At 35.2% G+C, this 18,183-nt stretch overlaps 2 protein-coding genes across 7 annotated transcripts in view; one reads left to right on the forward strand and one right to left on the reverse strand.

Moving 5' to 3' along the window:
• Positions 1 to 6,496, reverse strand: part of LOC110461736 (ARF GTPase-activating protein GIT2-like) — a 63,007-nt gene extending 56,511 nt beyond the window's left edge. For all 3 annotated transcript variants that reach the window (XM_021515383.1, XM_021515376.1, XM_021515368.1), the window contains exon 1: positions 6,332 to 6,496. In XM_021515383.1, coding sequence (XP_021371058.1) covers positions 6,332 to 6,389 — 58 coding nt within the window. In that variant the 5' untranslated portion in view covers positions 6,390 to 6,496. The remainder of the gene's footprint in view (positions 1 to 6,331) is intronic.
• A 312-nt stretch (positions 6,497 to 6,808) lies between these two features.
• LOC110461756 (ankyrin repeat domain-containing protein 13B-like) overlaps positions 6,809 to 18,183 on the forward strand; it is a 29,291-nt gene continuing 17,916 nt past the window's right edge. For all 4 annotated transcript variants that reach the window (XM_021515393.1, XM_021515410.1, XM_021515401.1 and 1 more), the window contains exons 1-7: positions 6,809 to 7,009; positions 13,443 to 13,578; positions 14,301 to 14,425; positions 15,255 to 15,300; positions 16,007 to 16,060; positions 16,640 to 16,729; positions 17,997 to 18,180. In XM_021515393.1, the coding sequence (XP_021371068.1) occupies positions 6,914 to 7,009; positions 13,443 to 13,578; positions 14,301 to 14,425; positions 15,255 to 15,300; positions 16,007 to 16,060; positions 16,640 to 16,729; positions 17,997 to 18,180 (731 nt within the window). In that variant the 5' untranslated portion in view covers positions 6,809 to 6,913. The remainder of the gene's footprint in view (positions 7,010 to 13,442; positions 13,579 to 14,300; positions 14,426 to 15,254; positions 15,301 to 16,006; positions 16,061 to 16,639; positions 16,730 to 17,996; positions 18,181 to 18,183) is intronic.

The raw sequence follows: 18,183 nt of genomic DNA on the forward strand, positions 1-18,183 counted from the left end.
GAGGGGTAGTGGGGAGAGGATGTGTTGTGAGGGGAAGTAGGGAGGGGAGGTAGGGAGGGGAAAGTGGGGAGTTAATATGATCTGTGGGGAAGTGGGGAGGGGATGTGTTGTGTGGGGAAAATGGAAAGATTTAAATATAATTCAACTTAAATTAATGAACAAACAAATCTTTTACTGAATCCAGATTGAATATTTGTATTCAGGAAAACTACCTTTAATTTGCAGATACGTTTGAAAAATTACTACTCTTGGTCTAGAGCTGTTGTCATGGAAACAAAAATGTATTAGCTAATCATTTTCATTAATTTTGTGGATGCTTATGAAAAATTGCTTCTCTTGTATGGTTGTCATGGAAACAAAACATGTGATTTAATCATTTTCTGCTGACTACAATAGAATGTTTTAATTATATGAAGGCTGATTTGAAAATTCTTTTTTGTACATGACGCTAAAATGTGTTATCTCATGATGGATGTACCACTGTAACAAATTTCACCTACATAATAACAACTTCCTTACAATGATTTCCTAGTAATGTGCACATGTTATAAAACATGTTTTATTTTAGATCACATGTAGTGTTGTTTCGATGATCGATTATAATCGATATCTAATCGGAAAGGCAACCGATTCTCGACGATCGATTATGAGATGTCAACATCGATGATTGTTTTCAAAACCGGAAGAACGAGTTCTACTTTCATTTTCACCAAGAGATAACAGGAGTTCTATGTCATTTTACTCCTAACTATAACTTCTTACCAATCATGCTATTTAAACATAATTAATTGCAAAAAATAAAAATGATAACTGTTCATCAATAAAGATTGTTACGTTGAAATGGTATGATATAAAATAAAGATACGAAGCTACACGGAAAAGTTGAAATTTCATTAGTAGTATTAATAAAAGAAAAAGCCATGCCACTGTTAAAAAAAAGTTATATTTTTTTAAGGATTATGTAATGGTAGGCTAACCGATTAATAATCGAAAAATTGATCGGTTGACACTAACCAATTATATCCGATCACCGATGTTGAAATCTCAACCGATTCCAAACAGTAATCACATGTGTTACACTGAATGATACTTTCATTGACCCTGACCCTCAAAAGTATTCAGTGGGATTTTTACCTAAATTTTACAAGTCTGTTCCTTTATGAATTGAGGAAATATAGCATTATTTTTATTGAGTTTGGGAATATATTCCTCAATTTTGGGTCATTTTGGGAAAATAAGACACCTTTTAACTGGAGGAAACAGCCTGTATATGGCTGTAAAACTGAGCAAAAAGAATCACAGTATGCAAAATAATGGAATTTAGATGATATATAAACTTGTGTAATTGTACAAGTCTAAATAGTGTTAATGAGAAGGAATTTTTTACAATTTATCAAAACCGGGTTAGCAGATGCATTTCAGCATCAAAGAGAAAGTTTAACAGTCAAGTTGAAATCAACTAGATTGAATGCAATTTGCAAGTACCTGGTTTCTTAATTACCATGCAGGCACCTCTTGGTTAAAGAAAACCAGATGTGGGTTTCCATTGGATGTTAGCTAATTTATAGAAGGATGTACAGTTTACTAATCCCTACTACTTCAAGTCTTCATCATCAACTAGGATCAAATACATCTATTTATAGTCCTACGCTTGCAGTAGCTGAGAAAAAAAGGGATGTTTACTTGGAATTTTTAAAACCACCAAGAGGGTTAATGAAATTATACGTGACTGTAGTAAGTCTTGGTGCAGTTCAGTGTGAACTACACACTCGAGGAATTTCTTTATCATATGGTTGACACGTCTTGACAGCGCATGCACAGAGCTGTCTAAAAACATGTATACCAAGACGTGAAATGTCTAATATATAAAGTCAGGGATTGAATTAACTAACTTATTTTATCATATACAAATTCAGGGATTGAACTAACTTATTTTATCAGGGTGGCCAAAAGAACTAAATCAGATTTTTTTTCAGATCCTTCCAGTTATGTTTTTTTGCTCAGTTTTACAGCCGAATACAGACTGTTTCCCCTTGCTAAAAAGTGCCCTATTTTCCCAAAATGACAAAAAAATGACAGAATATATTTCCCTACTCCAATACAAATAATGCTAGATTTTCCCTATTCATAAAGGAACAGGCTGTTGTAAAAAAAGTAACAAAAAACACTGTGTTCTTCTCAACTTCAATTAATAATGATCATTGGTCCGTCCAAAATTGAAGAAATAGCATATATATATATATATAAGGTATTTTTTATCTGGATTTGGCTATCATTAATTTTTCGATTCACATCATCTCGTAAATTTTGCCTGGCTTAATTGTCATCATAATTAATCATTCACTGGTAATGTTATCTTCAGTACAGAAAGGACAGGATCCCATAAAGTAACTATGATAGACCATCAAGCTGTGCCACATGCATTGTTATACAATATAGTTACATTTTAAGGACAGTAAAAGGTGTTGTAAAATGTTTAATATATGGACCATTTATAGTTTTGTGGCTTGTTTTGTACCGGCCCACCACTTGGTATATCAATCTCCCTAATGTAAAGTAGTTAGCACTGTGAAATCAAGACTTAAAAGAATTATCATAACATGTGCCTCAATTAATGTTTTAAGGGAGTCTCTTATATGGGCACACAAAAGGCTGAAATAAAAATTCAGATCATTTTCCATTCCATAGCACTTCAGAGTTCCCAGAAACCCCCAAATGAGGGTTTTTCACCCCCACAACATGGACAGTTGGTTGTACCCCCAGTTTACATTAATTGCCCTATGAAACTAAGTACCTAGGCGTACAAAATCTTGAAAATGTATCAAATATACCCCCAAATCTAAAATTCAGCGGTAAGCCTGCACTTGGTCATCTGGTTGGTTTTGTTAGACACACAATTTCCTCCACTGAAATAGTACTAGACACAAGTGTACTAAATTGTCATGGAACATTATCTGCTGACACAGAGATCAATGCAATCGTTCACAATTATATAATTGTTTATTCAAGGAAAATTCAACTTGGTAACTGAAATAAAAGGAGTAGGTTTTACTGTGATGCATAACTATAACCCTGGTTTATACAGGGCTTTTTTACCTTCATTTTACAATAGCCTGTTGCTCTATGAATTGGGAAAATAAAGCATTAATTTTATTGAAATTGGGAAAATATTCTTATTTTTTCTATCTTCATTTTGGGAAAATAAAGCACTATTTTGCTATGAGAAGCAACCTGTATTTTGCTGTAAAATTGTTATTTTTTAAATTGATATGCAACAGAACTGGACTGGGATGATCGATCGTCAGCGACCAGGAAGCTCAATTAGTAGTCTAGAGCATCCGTCTAGAGTTCGGAGTGTCCTGGGTTCAAATCCCGTGCTGGCCATGCATTTTTCTGCTACTGTTACATTTGGTGCCCAACGAAATTTACCCATGGAAGGTGGTATACGGTCTTGTGTGCCTTCGGGGTCGAAGACTTTGTTAAAGGAGGGAGGAATGTAGTGGAACTGGACTGGGTCGATCGCATGCGACCAGGTAGCTCAATTGGTTAGAGCGTCCGTCTAAGAGTTCGGAGGGTCCCAGGTTTCGAACCCCGGTCTGGCTGTGCATTTTGCCGCTCCTGTTACAGATATATATATATACTGATGTCACAGAATATTTCTGTTGATTTAAATTGCCATAGAACTCATGATCACAAACTGTCAGACTAAGGACAATGTGTAGTCTCATTCAGCCAGACAATCCAAACTCTGCTTTGCAAGTCTGGCCATGATGTATACTAATTATAGAAATAAATTTACTTTTTAGTTTCTTTTTGATATTCTAGGCCCAAAATGACCTACCTGTGTTGAGTGGCTAATTCTTCTTAACAAACAATCAAACAAACAAATATTCCAAACAGAAAACTCAACTTCTAACCTGATAAGGGAAGGACAATTTTGAAAATATGTTCACGCAACCTCATAACAAAGCTTCAAAACCACAGACTCCATGCCCCAATAGGTTGTGCATGTTGTGACTAAGGTACTGTAAATTTGCTGACAATCTTTCCCTGGGCAAAGTACAAGTATATATGTATACATATAATAAATTATTATTGCTAAATATCTGCCATATAAACAAATTGCTAAAACCAAAGTAATAGTGCCATGTTATGCTATTTTTTGTGATAAATCCAATCAAATTATCTGTCTCTGTAGCCTCACAGAGCTATCAAATGGATGGTTGACTGAGAATAAAGATTTGACCATACCTCTGCTTATAATTAGCTTCTAAGGATAAACAATAAACATTAAAGCTTGACTGAATTTTACTACACAATTACATACTAAATTCTACCATGTCGGTATCGTTACAACACTTTCCATGCGCAAATAATTAACCAAGGACTATTTTCCAACAATTTAAACCATGCACGTGTAATAGTCTTTGAATAACCTCATCTGTATTGTAAAAGTAAACAAAAAATGTCTGTAAGACATAAATGCCCCCACTCATGGATGGGACGGGAAAAGACGGACATGGGCAACACTATATGCACACACCCCCCCCCCCCCTCCCCCATTTTACTACAATGTAAGTGTGTAGCTTGTTGTGGATTAATATATTTAGCTTTGTCAAGTGATGGTACTGGTGTGCATGTACATATCAAACATTTCCACACACATCTGTGTTGAACATTATGACCACTGGAACAACATTATATAATATTATTATAACAATTTGAGGTTCTTATAAACCGCTTTATCACAACGCAGTTCGTAGGTCATCTCAAAATGGTTCACAAACTATTATCCGTGGTAATAGGGCCTTTGCAACCAGCCAATACCTTTCTCAACTCCCTGGGGAGCATATACAGCCAGTATGACCACTTGATCAATGTCCAAAAATTAAAAAAAATCAGCTAGGTGTGACATGTAGCAAATGTTTGCATGCGTAAATGATAAGACAAATTTCAATAATTGTTTGATTCCGATTACATTGTCTTGTAATGGCATTAGAATAGTTATGAAACAGGACCAGTGGCCAGGATGGTACAATTATTTAAATTTATGCAGTATGAGAAATATAATTATTATATATCTAAATAGAGAAAAATTCTCCTTGACATCTCAAGAAAGAAAAGTATATTTCAGTAAGGAAAAGATGAAAATGGTGAGCAATCTTTGTATTTCATCTTGAGCCAAAATAACAGCATTCTGCTGAATATTCTATCTGCTGTCTATGGTGTGCAATAAGTTTTATTTCATTTTCTGTCATCCTTCAAGTTGTGCCAATGAATGTTTTCTCAAGGAGGATAACTCTCAGATACTCTGACAGATGCATGTATACACTGAAGCATATGATAAGAACTTGTCAAGTCAAATTCCATTTCATTGCTGTCAGAAAAGTTAACAAATACTTGATAAAATCAAAGAATATTGAACACTTAAGCTTTCAATGCATTGTTTTGAACACTTCAACCAGCATAATGATTTGGTGCAAACGTTAATGTCTAACTATAAGATTGAAATTCAGATGATACAAACAGGATTAAACAGATAGTTGGTCCTGGGGGGGGGGGACCAAAACCTGACGCGGGATACAGCACCTTTTTCTGTCCCTTTAACAGGATAGCCCCGCAATGATGAAGAGCAGAGATATATATGTTACATATTGTACAGTGTACATATATGTATATGTGTCTATCAATCCAGTGATTCCAGTTGGGTACATTTGTATATATGGCCTGTGTTTATATATTGTATTACATTTTTGTGGTATATTTTCCGTTCATTTCATTTTGTTAAATCATTTTTTATCAAAAGTTCTTTAACATTTCAATGAGAAGTACCTTGTTAGCTACCAAAACACCAGGATGCTGATTTTTTTTAGAATTTGCCTAAAAATGTACTATACAAAATTACTTCACGTTAGAAATAACTGTCATTGTAGTTTTATATTTTCCATACTTTCTTCACCAGTAAATAAATAAAAATCCCAAGATAGATAATAGGATTTGAATCATAGCATATATAACAAATTTATTTTAACTTCTTTATTTATTAAGTGATAGTGTCTAACTACCTACTTACTTTACCTTTGTCTGTTACCCGGTTCAGACACCAATATATAGTATGCACAATATAGGTATTACATATCGATGACTAACAATGAAAGTAAACGACAAACTGTTAGTGACTAGTGATAAACAGTATTATTCTACATCAAGAAAGTCAAAACTTCAGTATCGAAATCCCCGCCACTGTCAAGTATGATGCGAACATAAGTTGGTACTGAAACTGAGCAAGCAGTGAAATACGATGGAGTGGAAATGGAAAATCCATACTCACCAGAGGCGCTACAATCAGCGCACACCTCTGTCACCGACCGAACTTTGCCTCTGGACATGAAAACTATTGTGTGGATACAATAGTCCCCAGGAAAAAGGACAAAATATATGTTATTTTCGTCTCTCCCTCTTCCGCTCAGCCAAAGTAGTTTTTTTCAGTCTTTCAGAGTTGATATTTATTTTCGTATTCAAACAAAATTATTATTGTTCCAGAAAAATCATATATAAAACATTTTTCTCTATAACTTTTAAATGACTTGCATCTTTCTAATCCAAAAACCAAAGTATAGCAAGATGTTTTAGCCCTGAGATAACTGACCTAGTTTTAGTTTCGTATTTTTTACGTTGTCGTAAACTCGTTTTAACATTGATTGTTTTTCAAATTATATCATGGTTAATATTGATATAAATATTATAAAAGGAATATCAATTTTACCTTATCTAGAATTAATATCAATTAACAACTATTTTCTTTTACGACTATCAGATTACAACACGGAAGAGGCTCCCATCAACAAATGAGTCAGACGCACATCTCGTTTCCTAGTGTCAAAATGTTGTAGGTTTTTAACCGGCCTAGAAAATGTCGTCTACGGCATTGCAAGAAGAGTTTCCCCTTCATTGGCTTGTTTGGGATAACAAGTACCAGGATTTGGATAGAGAGCTCGCTCGTGATGTTGTAAGTTACCATAAAAAATTATCGATTTCAGTCGGATTTTTATTTGACATGAAGTTGTAAATATGTGTCCTGGTCATGCTGTGTATTGTAACGTGTACGTACTTACAGATGTGTGACCCCCGTTAACACAACTGTTGACACTGTGGTGACATTATACGGACAATTAAGTGTATTGTCTATCACCACTATCGCTGCAGTTTTAGTCGACTTGATCTTTGACCATTTCTTTTTATACTGATGATGTAATTTATAACTTGTTGTATAATTTGATCATCATTTATTCATCATCCTTTTTGACAGACGATTACCACATTTAGGTGTAAACAGCATACCACAGTGTAGGTAGCCAAACAGCTTTGTTATGATTACGATTAATGAAAAGAAAGGTTTAACATGATGTGATCACTTACAAAACATGAAGTTCAGTACTTTGTTATTTAGGTATCAAGTGTTATGTATTAAGTGGTGGTTCCAGCCACTGTTCAGTATCATAACTTGAAATAATTTAAGTAAAATTGACTTGGTTGGTAGTCCTTTAAGTGGTACTTTGCTGGGTAAGCTTAGATATGGAAGGTCCCGAGTCTGAATTGAAATCTGGCCAGTTTCCTTCCTGTTAGAGCAACAGTATATTTACAATGACAAATTGGTGACCAACTTTGTATTATATACAGTACAGTAATGACAAGAAAAATTAAGGATGGAGTTATAATTTTAATTGATGATATATATGTGTGGCAGATTTTAGTTGTAAATAGGATTAAGGTCGCCTTAGAGCTAGAGGGATTTTCCCTTCAGCTCAGTGGTAAAGCATCCAACTAGGAACCTAGGGATCGTGGGTTTGATCCCTGTTGGAAGCACACTATTCTCTTTCCTGTTACAAATGTTGTCCATGGCTTTCCCTGTGGTGACAGGGAGTTAGAACCTTGGTTGTGGTGTTCGAGGGTTAACACATTTAAAAAGGGGGGAATAGTGTGGCAGATTTTAATTGTACATAGGATTAAGGTCGTCTTCTAGTTTCGAGCTAGAGGGAATTTCCCTTTAGCTCAGTGGTAGAGCATCCGTCTAGGAACTTAGGGATCATGGGTTTGACTTGTTACATATATGAATATTTACATTGAATTAATTTTATAATTAGATATTACGAATTGCTGTACATCCCATCAATAAAACCTTAATACTTACATGGAATGTTTATGCTTTGTTGTCAGTAGATACAAAATTCAGGAAGTTGTCCCACTGACACTATAAGTGTTGAACAAGAATATAGTTTTTAATTAGCAAAATAATTATCAAAAGCATTATTATTTATAGTTAATGATTATCATCTTGATGTAAAATTTGCTTCTTTAAATCAAATCTCAAAGTAGGAAGCCATATATTGCAGATGTATCATCAGGTACTTAGTAAAGTATAAAATACATAATTTAATTAGCAAGGAAAAATGTTATTAATGATATTCAATATATGCATTTGTGTTGAAAATACAATACTATATGTGTGGTGGTGTAGATTTTTTATTTGCGGTGTATGTTTACAAATATAAGTAATATTAATGAAAATGTGTTAAAATGTCTTCCCATCTCCAGAAATTATGTACAGAAAGTAGGACATTATTGTCACTAGTACCATACAGGTGTTTGACTGTAGTGATGCTGTCAGCTTGTTGACTCAACATTAGATGCCACACCCAACTAATTCTGTATCAGTATTTGCAATCGCAGCTAGAACTATGACAATTTTTGTCGTAACATCCACACAAAAAAAGCGTAATAACGAAACCTGGTTACTAGATTGAAAACATAGTGTATAAAAAAACTTGAAACCCAGACACTTAAAGACGCAGCTTTAAATTTTGACACTGATAAAGGATAGCACCATGCATATGCTATTGGTAGTGTTTCTTGGTTTCAGATTCTGTACAAGGTAGCAGGTCACATGCAAAGGAGCCATTAGGGNTCCAAGTGTGTGGTTGTAATTGTAATGTCAGTTGTATATCACAATGATAGCAATATATTCAGCCAGTGTATTTTTTCACCAATTTCGTAATTATGCCAAAAGTTTGAATTTTCCTACCATGTAAATTATATTTTTAAGTCTCACGTAAGTTTTTTAAAGATATTACTGAAATCCCCTACTAGTAAGTGTAGTCAGTGGAACACTATGATAGTGAAATTCTGCACTAGACAGCATTATAATTAATGAGCCTATGATAGTGTGCTTCACTGGTCATTTGTCTGATGAAGGTGACAGAGTACATACCGTACTAGTCATAGAAACGTCAATAGAAACACTTATTGGTTGTGTAACAAGAAAAAATTCATAATGCACTCAAGGGCTATCATTTAGGAGCCAGGATGGTGAGGTTGGAAAACGAGAATAGTGAACTTCTTCTCTAAGGTTATGAAATAGGAGCCTATCATGGGGTGAAATTAAAAAAATACACATTTGTAAAGCTTGTATAGAATAATAGGAATTGTTCAAGTCCTATTCGTACAAAAAATCTCCCACATCAGTAGAAATGCATGCCGTCGGATGGCACTAAGAAACATTTAAGGTCACATGTAGAAGGTGAAATGCATCATGTTTGTGAAGTTGTATGTTTTGATGATAAGAAAGCAACCTGATGTATAAATGTAAGAATGTTGATGGTATGTGCTTCCACATGGTTTGATTTGCACCTTTCTGCTGTGGACTGGCGCCCCTGTAGTATAGGCTGAAGCACAACTGTACATGTAGCATATACAACCCTCAACTTGGAGGCTTCAAGATAAAATAGTCATATTAATGCATGCTGTTCACTTCTCATTTCTAAATAGGTTAAATGGTTAAAATAGTTTTAAAAGGACTTTCGGTCTGTTCCGTTTTATTGTAAGTTCGATGAAGTCAGAATGATCGACCCTAACATGTAAATAAATCACAAAGGGTTAATTACGTACAACTGACATGAAAAGTGTCATGGATTCAAGCCAAAATTTACTGCTTCTGATTATCTTTATGTGAAAATCTTCCAGGTTTTAGAAACTCAAACAAAAAACGTATTTGTGTTAAATTAATTGATATCAGATGGCATTTGCTTGTCAACTGTATGTACCAGTGACTTGACAAATGAAAAAAGATTTTACCACTGACCAACAATGTAATACCATCAACAAATAAAGGGATTTGTGATACTCCCTTAACCATTGAGTCAATAAATATTTAATTATACCATGTTGAAGTAATTAAATGACCTCACAGCTTTTAAAGATGGAGCTATTTAAAAAAAAAAAAGAGAGTTATGCCCCTTTTACATATATTTATTAGCCAAATCTTGTCCGTACAAATCAATCCTTTTTGCAGTTTTAATCCAAAGTTTGTTAAAAAATTCCAGATATTATCACCAAAATCACTTTGAAGTGTAATGCATATCACCTCATTACAAAATGCTTAGCTGTAATCCTACCTTCCAGCACGAGCAGACATATGTCTTAAAGCTAGAGAGTCGGCTACTTTTCTACTGTATATAGGCCCTTAACCTTTATTTTTCCTATGAAATTTGTATTATTTCATTGAAAAACATTGGTAGCTTACACTACAGGCCTTCTTTAAAGAGCAAGAGCATATTTTTCTAGTATCTTTGCAGATTTTTTTTGTTAATATAAGGAATATCAGGACTGATTAAGCAAGCATCTACTGTGGTAAGCTCCCTGGGGATGCCACCCTCATGGCAGCAGAGATGTTTTGACGGAGAAGGAAATTGTGTAAAATACAAAAAAAATGGTATCAGTCTTTGCTTTATATTTGTGTATTTACAACCTTTGAATCTCCCAATGGGAGCCTGCAACCCACTATATGAACATCACCAGCATTTCATTCGAATATGAAAGCAAAAACTCTCATGACGTAACACATGGTTTACCTTTGACGTCATAGATTAACCTTGTTCAATGAGAGTCTTGTCGCTTCGCTTCAGATAACATGGAGAATACCCCGGCGTCAAACACTCATATGACTACAGTTGATTATTGGTGCCAACTTTATTTTGATAGGGCTGTTGCCAATGTCATTTAAAGGATGACGCATTTACAAAACGCAGTAAATAAATAAATAAATAATTTAAGAACAAATAAATTAAACTAAACAATTGATCTATAGTAAAAATATGAATATATGGATTGAACGGCGTTTCTATTTAATTTTCATGCCAGTTTGAATGCAAATCAGTTACATCCATATCAAACATGAAGCCCTAGCAGGCTTCATGCAATATGGCAGTAGCTAAGTCAGAGAAATGGTAAAATAATTGAAACTCTTCTTTATTGGAGGTAGTACATCACTGATTGCTGAGACCATCTACCTTAATTATGATAAGATATTGATCTTATACAGGTCTGGCAGCTTGAGCCCTTCTACTAAAATTTTACTCCATTTTATAAACAAAATGAGAGGCTGAGGTGTTTATTTGATCAACTACAGTATATATACATTTAACAGTATGAACAAATAGGATATCTTTCCTTGACAAACCACTTTAAAAAATCAGTCACTAATGTACATGTACTGGTGACCTTTTTTGCGATACACTGTGTGGTTGTTTATGCACACAATTCAGAGTACGTCATGTCCCTTGTGTACAGGAAATTGCACACATAGTCTTGTGTTATACGTTATACCAGGTACCATGTACTGCTTATGTACTACGTGTCTCTAAAACCTCCGATATTTCATGATTTGCTATAAACTCTGTGAGTACTTGCTGACTAGGCTTGTAATGTAATAAGCTTAGACAGGGAGGGATTTTGGTTTGATGTTATCACATCCATTACTCAATGATGTTTACTAATGTAATTGAGATGGCTTCCATCTATATTAACAGATAGATTTAGAATATCGTGTTTGTTGAGTGCGACATGTTATATGGATAAAATTATTGTCAGTGGACAGACCATGAAAATCAGAAACAATTTCCAATCAATACCGATTATTTGCATTAGGTAATTTATTTTGCTTTTCAGCAAATATCTTAATGCTCAACAGGGTATAAATCACCAGGATTTTAACATTAATCAGATAACAAATTGTGTTTCTATTTAAAAAAAAAAAAAAAAAGTTTTTGGTTGGATGTTGATAAGTTTTATAACTTCTACAGTGTATCAAATGTTTGTTTTTATTGGAAGGCAATGATTTTTTTTTAATTTGCTACAGTATTTAGCCTTGTAAAAATCAAAATCAAAACACTGTACATGCCAAGAGCAAGACCTTAGATATCCACTGACTCAAATATTATTCCTACTTGCCACATAAAAAATGTAATACAACAGAAAAAATGAATAAAAAATACAAAACAAGAATTTTAGCCCACCGTCACCAGTTCACATATAACCTTTCATCCATGGTCTGTCATCGGTCCATAAATAATTCTTTTACTTGTTATCACTTTTTTCTGTGGGAGTAAATGCCTAAGATCTTACATAAATTTCTATGTGTTGTTTGGTCTTGGCCCTTTGTTTGGGTTGTTTTATTTTGAGACTGATCAGGAGAATAAGATGTCAGCCGTTGTGGATTTCCACAGGTAAAGATATGTTACAATCACTTTTCCTCAAGAAGTGCATGACATATCTTTCTCACATTATATCTGTAGGTTCTCCTTGGTCCATATAGTGTGCATGTTTCATTTTGAGACTGACTTGGAAGAACAAGACCGTTACCCAACAGCAATCTTCAGGGGCGTTTCTAGGATATTTGAAAGAGGGGGGGGCGTAGAAGCAAACCTTTGGACCTTTGGACCTTTGGACCTTTTTTTTGCTAAAAACTACGGATTACCCATCGGATGGGGGGAATCAGTATAAAAAGAAATCAGAGTATGTGTTTAACTAATGAATATGATAAATTGCCTTATTCAATACAATATTAGCAGATTACGATAGTTTTTTTTTGTTTTTTTTTTTTAAAAGGGGGGGGGGGGGGGCGTACACCAGTTGTTGATGTACAATAATGCTAAAAGAGTGTGTTGAATTTTATGAAAATTCTACACATACATATATATAGTATCGATTAACCGCTCAAATTTGATTTTCAACCAAGTCTAAAAATCAACATGGCCACCAGCAGCCATCTTGAATTTTGTTAAAAAGTTACTTGGTTTCCATGCAATAATTCTGGAAGGAATGCTTTGAGTTTCATGAAACTTTCTACAGATGCCTATAATATTGATAAAACACTTAAGTTTGATATACTGTAAGCAAGATTAATGCAATTAATTTCTTCATCATGTGTAAAATGAAATCAGCCATCATTTTACCAAAGTTGGGACAGGCGACACATCGGCTGCCGTGGAATTCTGGTATCAAAATTTGGCTCCTTTAAATATTTAGTTACCTACACATTTTTTGTTTGTATTATTGTGGTTTACCTTCTTCTGTAACCCATGAAAACATACTTTTCTAAATTTCAGCATGAGTTGGAGAAGCTGGATCCCCGTGGGAGGACTGCCTTACATCTTGCTGTCACGCTAGGACATATAGAGAGCACACGGGTATTGGTGCGATATGGAGCCTCGACGATGGCTGAAAACAAAGGCAACTGGTCAGGTACGCAGTGGAAAGTTATACTCACCTCTTTGATCTCTGACCATGATGATATCGTGAAGTAGCTCATATTATGCAAAGTGGAAACTTTGTGTGAATCCAGTGATCCTAGTCAATGCTTGATATAAAATCAACTTCATGTTTACGAGATTTCAGACAAGGTTAGGTACTGGAGTCCATATTATCATTTGTTTTTGGTCGGATTTGGAAATAAAAACAGTATATCATTTTATCTTTTGGAAATTATTTACATAGTTTTTGAGATACTTTTTCTCTCCTGATTCAACCGTATTTTAGATATTCATGTCACGCATATGTACTTCTGATAATCTAATAGCATTTAAAACAATTAACAAAATCACTGATGTGTGTTTTCTGACTGCATATCAGAGGTACAGGTACTAGTCAGTAGATTTCCCATTTATGAAGGACGTGAAATTTCACCTTAGACTAGGACGACAATGGCTTACAATTGATTTACCTTCATACCAGATATATACATGGCCCCTTAATTTACCATGTGACCACCACACTATCATGTGACTTCTGTTCAGGAAGCTTGTATCTCAAAAATGATGTAAAGAATATAAATAAATTTAGATTTCAGATGTAGCCACACAGTACCATACCTTATATATTATATATTAATCCTAGAAATTAAAGTTAAAATTCTTAACAAAGTTTAAAACGTACAAATCTGTAAATAAAGATATTTGTATATGCAGTGCTACATGAGGCAGTAAGCACAGGTGATCCAGAGTTGGTTCAACTGGTTCTCAAACACAGGGACTACCAGCGGTACAGCAAGAGGACCGTCGGCGTGCCGGAACTTTTACAGAAATTGAAGGAGGTAATAACATGTGTGAATATTTTATAAGGTTATAGTATTTAATTTGGAGACTCACATGACTCTAATGATTCAGTCTGTGGAAAAATTACGGAAAAAAGCTGCACATCGAGGCATATTTTTAAGATGAACTGACAATTCAATTTGGGGAATCAAGTCACCTCTAAATGATTCAGGCCACAGAAAAATGACTGAAAAAAACTCTTTCTTTCATATAATGATACAAAGCCGATATAACATTGCAGAAAAGATTTGGTTGGCATAGGACTGGTTTCACTATCACAGTTGTGGTATGATCATATCTACAGACAAACCCAAATATTTGTAAAAATAAAAATGGGAATATCTCACATATTGATCATGTCTGTCATACTTCTACATTTGGTACAATGGTAATAAAATATGATAGAGCTTATAAACAGTCAACTCTCACTAACAATAGTCAGACTTTATTACTTTACCTAGACTGAATCAGCAGAGGTCCTAATACTGTCATTTAGGTACAAAAAATAATAAAGTGAACTAAATTGGAGGTAGAATATCAAAAATGTAAATTGAATTTTATTTTCGTATTAAATTGCTTCACTTTAATTACCCGAAGTGTTGTTATTGCTGTAATGGTATTTTAACCCCAGGTTTATTTCAATATGAATCACAATGCCTTTAGTTGTACTGGTATAAAAACAAGAATAGTAATATTCTCCAGATGTGAAGTGCTTCTTTTCAAAATATTCGTATCTTCCTAGTGATGTATATACAGTGACATGTTGTTGACAGCTGATTATAGCGAGTCTATAATGAATTACACTAATTGATCTGGCTTTGTTTGCAGTCGTCCGATTTCTACGTGGAGATGAAGTGGGAATTCACCAGCTGGGGTTAGTAGACATGCTATGTCTCTATCAGAACCTACTTAGTATTTAAATCAGATTAGTAATGGTCAATACTGATCAGGTATTATAGATGACATGCCTTAATATAAGGGAATTGAACAACACTATGAGATTTTGTGAATGTTCATGTTGTATACACAGGAGATAGTTATTTATAAATAAATAGATGTAACTATAATAATACTAGATGCAGGCAAATTAAACCCACCCTTAGCTCCTATATCCTGAATTCCCCTTCAACAAACTTGTATAGCACACTATAGGCTCCCCAAATATCCTGTGAATAAGTTAATTATTGTAAAGTTTATGATTGTAACTGGAAAATGCATGGTCTTTAATACTCCTTTAACAAAAGGGCCGCTGGTCGTCCTTTTTTTCTATCAGATATAGTTTTGCCGGCTGCGATACGGCACTTGTCAAAAGTATCTCACCGTGTAAACCTCCAACACTGTTGGAGTAGGTCTTTAAGTGAGAATCACTGACTTTCCTTAGTTGATGAAAACCCCTTGAAATCCTGTTATCTATATCAGTGTTACAGGTTTATCTTTAAAATTGGTAGTATTTTTTCATAGATTTGTTTTCATTTAAAAATGAATTAAATTTTCGAAATTTATATGATAGCCTTGAATTTCAAAGACTAGGAGTTTTAGATTTGAGCTAGGTTTAATGTGACTATGGTGTCTGTTCTCAGTGCCTTTGGTGTCCCGAATGTGCCCGAGCGACACCTACCGAGTATGGAAAAGTGGTAAGTTCTACGGCCAGACATCTACCATACTTTAGACCTATCATGTACCTTATTTATATCAGTCTTTGAGATGAAAAGTTTTTTTTCAATATATTTGATAAATGAAATAAATACATGTACATTGAAAGCATCTGCCATGGGATTGTCCATGAGTTAAAAATACAAGTGTTGATTCAGATGTAGAGCTACAGAATAGCAAGCATGTTTTGAGTGTAATGATGTAATATCTAATAGATGACTGCTGTGAACCATAAAATTAGACTCGCTGTGGTGCTACATATTTATTTTATCTTCATTCTAAAGTTGTAGGGATTCTACTTTTTAACACGAAAGCAAAAATAAAATAATACTCAAAGTGTGGCATTTCAAAACAATTCAGAAAAAGATCAACTGTTATTAAAAATAGCATGCATCATGTAGAAAAGAATAATAAAATGAAGTGGCGATACTTTAGCCTTAATTCATTCACCCCTAAAATTTCATAATGAACTATTCCAACCTTTGAATTGGAAGGATTCAAATGTGTCTTCAGGGGTGCATGAGTTAATAAGTTCCTTGACAAATGTGTTAATATTTCAGGTTCCAATGTGAGGATAGACACAACCCTGCTAGGGTTTGACAATATGTCCTGGGAGAGAGGCAGTAGAAGTTACATATTTAAAGGAACAGGTAATGTACTTAACTACCCTTGTCCAAATGTCATCCCTGTTTCATTTCAGTAACCTATTCGGTACAGTGTGTATACACTCTCTATTGATGGGCGAAACGCCAAGGGTCAAGTGACAAAGGCGAAACGCCAAGGGTCAAGTGTCAAAGGCGTAATGCCAAGGGTCAAGTGACAAAGGCGTAGTGCCAAGGGTCAAGTGACAAAGGTGTAACACCAAGGGTCAAGTGACAAAGGCGAAACGCCAAGGGTCAAGTGACAAAGGCGAAATGCCAAGGGTCAAGTGACAAAGGTGTAACGCCAAGGGTCAAGTGACAAAGGTGTAACGCTAAGGGTCAAGTGACAAAGGTGTAATGCCAAGGGTCAAGTGACAAAGGCGAAACGCCAAGGGTCAAGTGACAAAGGCGAAACGCCAAGTGTCAAGTGACAAAGGCGAAACGCCAAGGGTCAAGTGACAAAGGCGAAACGCCAAGGGTCAAGTGACAAAGGCGTAACGCCAAGGGTCAAGTGACAAAGGCGTAACGCTAAGGGTCAAGTGACAAAGGTGTAATGCCAAGGGTCAAGTGACAAAGGCGAAACGCCAAGGGTCAAGTGACAAAGGCGAAACGCCAAGTGTCAAGTGACAAAGGCGAAACGCCAAGGGTCAAGTGACAAAGGCGTAACGCCAAGGGTCAAGTGACAAAGGTGTAACGCCAAGGGTCAAGTGACAAAGGTGTAACGCCAAGGGTCAAGTGACAAAGGTGTAACGCCAAGGGTCAAGTGACAAAGGCGTAACGCCAAGGGTCAAGTGACAAAGGAAATATACAATTTGATCACACCGCTGTGCAAGTAAATATTAAAAGGGACCAGTCGGTCTTGAAACGTTGCGACATGTTTAATATGTACAATTTTTGTGTATAAGGTATAACTTTGGTAGAACTTAACTACCCTTGCCCAAATGTCCCCGTTTCATTTGCTGAGTTTGACAAAATGATCTTGGAGAGAGACAGATCAGTCATTTAGGCAAATGAAATTTAAATAGCACTTGCTCAGAAATGAAATATACTGGTCCAAAATGTAGGAACCGTCCATGGAATAAGCCTTAATGTTATGGTCTTTCAACAGAAGGAACAGTTTTGTCTCTCATTATACTGTGAATATATTTACATTCAAAAAGAGAATGTTGCACTGATCTTGCCCACAGATCATATCAACTGACCTTAGGCCATTAGACTGATGTTTTTCTTGCCCTGTGAAATTGTGTGGTGAAGCTGTTTGTCTTTTTGTTTTTAGCTAACAGTGCTACCGTGATGGAGGTGGACCATGACAGAAGAGAAATTTTCTCTGAAACGATGCAGATCCTTCCCCCGAACTTTGATATATCAGTGATGAATCCCTCCGATGACTCAGTAGCGGCCCGCCTCACCAACCCTCTGGTCACCACCTTCGTCGACACAGAAAAGATATCCTTTGAGAGGTA

The sequence above is a fragment of the Mizuhopecten yessoensis genome, unplaced genomic scaffold (assembly GCF_002113885.1).
Source record: "Mizuhopecten yessoensis strain PY_sf001 unplaced genomic scaffold, ASM211388v2 scaffold1407, whole genome shotgun sequence".
Lineage (NCBI taxonomy): Eukaryota > Metazoa > Mollusca > Bivalvia > Pectinida > Pectinidae > Mizuhopecten > Mizuhopecten yessoensis.